The sequence below is a fragment of the Marmota marmota genome, unplaced genomic scaffold, assembly GCF_001458135.2.
Source record: "Marmota marmota marmota unplaced genomic scaffold, marMar, whole genome shotgun sequence".
In the NCBI taxonomy this organism is placed as follows: Eukaryota; Metazoa; Chordata; class Mammalia; order Rodentia; family Sciuridae; genus Marmota; species Marmota marmota.
The window spans coordinates 35-2,730 of NW_025999859.1; the positions used below are offsets into that span (position 1 = coordinate 35).

Consider the following 2,696-nt stretch of genomic DNA (forward strand, 5'->3'; position numbering starts at 1 on the left):
CAAGGGGTCTTAGGTTTGGCTCTGCTTGTGGGCACAGGGGCCAGTTGGACTAGCAGGTCCCACAGCCAAGCCTGGGTCACAGTGCAGAGTCCAGGGACCCCAATGCAGAGTGGGCTGGTTCTTGTCACTTGGCACAAGGCACGAAGTGGCCCATGATGTAACACTGAGAGGACAGCACCAGCAGGCAGAGTCTCTCAGGTTAAGGGGTGTTACAGACTCAGGATGACAAAGGGCTAATTTCTTTGTCCCAGGATCAAGGAGGGGCCACCCACACACTTCACGGTGGGTTCTGGCTCATAGGTCTCTTGGAGGTGGCCACATTGGTGCCAGAGGCTGGGTGGGCTCCAGAGGCTGTGCAGCCTGGCCAGGGTGCCCACTGTCCCACCTCAGCCATCCCTCCAGTGCTCCTGCAGCCTCCTGGTGCCCACAGCATGTCTGGTGGAGCCATGTGGTCTCTCTGCCCCTCCCGGGACCTGGCTGGTGCGTGACCCCCTCTGGGGGCAGCAGGCTGGCTGGGTGGTAGGAACCACAGTCAGGCCACGCTGCCCTTAGGAGTTGGCTGCTGCAGAGCCAGGTATACTGAGGTGCTAGGTGCATGCTGGGTGCAGAGGTGGCGCAGGAGGGCGGTGCAGGTGTGCTGTGTGTAACACTGACCTCCTACTTGCATTTCGGGTGTGCAGGGTTGACTGCAGCAGCCAGTGGAGCTGGTCACTCACTTAGAGTGGCTTCTGGGGGGCAGGATGGCCGCAGCCCCCTTCCCCACACCCCTTGGCCCTGCCCTGAGAATGGGCCGTTGCCTGCAACCTCACCTCTGCTTATGCCCCGATGCTGCCCCAGGAGCCCTGCTGGGTGCCAGCGGCCACTCCCCTTGCTGGGGACTGCAGTGTGTACTGGTTGTACCGTGTCTCCTGGGGTCTTTCTCAGCGTCTTTTGGAATTAGGACAGATGTGTGCTGCTCCAGGGGAGCTGGCGGAGTGGACAGCGCTTGCCTTCGCTCACTCCCTGTCCAGCTTTGTGTCTCATGCTCCAGTCCTGTCCCTTCTCTCTGCAGTCCAACTTCTCCCTGGCCATCCTGAATGTGGGGGCCCCGGCAGCCGGCATGAATGCAGCTGTGCGCTCTGCGGTGCGGACTGGCATTTCCCATGGCCACACGGTGTACGTGGTGCATGACGGCTTTGAAGGCCTGGCCAAGGGCCAGGTGGGTGTGTTGCTGAGGGCGGGGGCTGGGGCCCAGCACTGCACCTGCTGTAGTTGGGTCTTGTTTGCCCTTTGGTCCTTTGTGGCCCACCCCTCAATTACTTAGACGGACTTGGGGGGCTCTTGACATGCAAACCTCAGAGTGGCCCAGTACAGGGGCCAGCTGTTGGGTTTCTGAAGCTGAGGGACTGCGTCCACTTAACCTTGCCAGCCAGGCCTGGAGATCCCACCCTGGCTGTGTGGCAGTGGTCAGCGTGGCATGGCCTTTGTTCCTGGGCACAGGCCTGCCTTGCTGAGAAGGAGCTGGGAGACTCCACTCCCCTGAACCTGTACCCCCCCCCCCACCTGCCAGGTGCAAGAAGTGGGCTGGCATGATGTGGCTGGCTGGCTGGGACGCGGTGGCTCTATGCTGGGGACCAAGAGGTGAGCTGCTAGCACTGGGCAATGGGAGGGGAGAGCCAGGGGCAGTCTCCAGGGTCACAGAGGACACCAGCCCTGCAGTCCTAGGAGCAAGCCCCGTTGGCAGCTCTGGGTCAGCCGAGCTGACCGGGCCGGGGCCTCCTGGCCTGAGCTCACCTGCGGCTGGCTGTGCAGAGGAGCTGCAGTGGGCGCTGCGTGGGAGTGGGCTGGAGCAGGGGCGCCTGTGCCTCTTGCTGGGGTCTGGCGTCTCCTGGCCTTATCACCAGGCATGCCAGCTGTGGCTGTGGTCTCCATCCCAGGGTCTGGTGGTCTCAGGATGATAAACGGGTGCCCAGGCCACTCATGGCCACCTTCCACATCTCTGTCCCTGCACGGAGCTCACTGTCTCAGGGAGGGGCGTTTCAGTGACTGATCATGGACTCTGGGGTGGCCGAGGCATGAGCTTTCTGGGGTCAGACAGTGTGGACCTGAGTCCTTGGACACACATGTCCACATGGCATCTGCTGCAGGACCCTGCCCAAGGCCCACCTGGAGGCCATTGTGGAGAATCTCCGCACCTACAACATCCATGCCCTGCTGGTCATCGGGGGCTTTGAGGTAAGGGCTGCCCTGCCCAGAGTCCTGAGTGGGGCTCTCCTGTTTCAGGCCACTTGAGCAGCCCTGCCCACACACCTGGTGGAAGTGCTGCCTCAGGTCACCATGCTGGTGGTGGGAGGGTCAGGGTGCTTACTGTGGGGTTGGGGCTGGGGCAGTTACCGACTCCTGAAGGCTTCCTCGGTTCAGACAGCCCTGGGCTGGCGAGGAGGAGAGGGGAGCCTGGGGAGCCTGCGAGGTGTCCTCAGACGTCCCTGACGGCCATGCCCGTAGATACAGAATGATAAGCCAGCAGGGGGTGGACGTGGGCTCCGCAGCTCCACGGAGCCCTCTGGTCCTCAGCGGACGCGGCTTCCCTGGAAGCTGCCGCGGGATGAGGCCAGGCAATGGGAGACCGCAGAGCCCCCGGCCTTCCTGGCCTCCGCGTCCAGCCGCACGCAGGTCACGTAGGTCAGGGAGGAGGGTGAGCCCGCACGCAGCGCGCC

At 63.1% G+C, this 2,696-nt stretch overlaps 1 protein-coding gene across 1 annotated transcript; it reads left to right on the plus strand.

Moving 5' to 3' along the window:
• The first annotated feature begins 948 nt into the window (after positions 1-948).
• LOC107134993 (ATP-dependent 6-phosphofructokinase, liver type-like) lies at positions 949-2,286 on the plus strand. The gene is made up of 3 exons (XM_015476966.2): positions 949-1,198; positions 1,550-1,620; positions 2,127-2,286. The coding sequence occupies exons 1-3, from the start codon at positions 1,022-1,024 to the stop codon at positions 2,269-2,271; spliced, it is 393 nt and encodes a 130-aa protein (XP_015332452.1). The 5' UTR covers positions 949-1,021; the 3' UTR covers positions 2,272-2,286.
• Positions 2,287-2,696: the final 410 nt, after the last annotated feature.

Excerpts from the sequence above, each read along its gene's own strand:
- LOC107134993 (XM_015476966.2), top strand. The coding sequence starts at position 1,022 with ATGCTCCAGTCCTGTCCCTTCTCTCTGCAGTCCAACTTCTCCCTGGCC. Across the intron at positions 1,199-1,549 it reads AAGGCCTGGCCAAGGGCCAG|GTGCAAGAAGTGGGCTGGCA; the intron begins GTGGGTGTGTTG and ends CCCACCTGCCAG. Across the intron at positions 1,621-2,126 it reads TCTATGCTGGGGACCAAGAG|GACCCTGCCCAAGGCCCACC; the intron begins GTGAGCTGCTAG and ends CATCTGCTGCAG.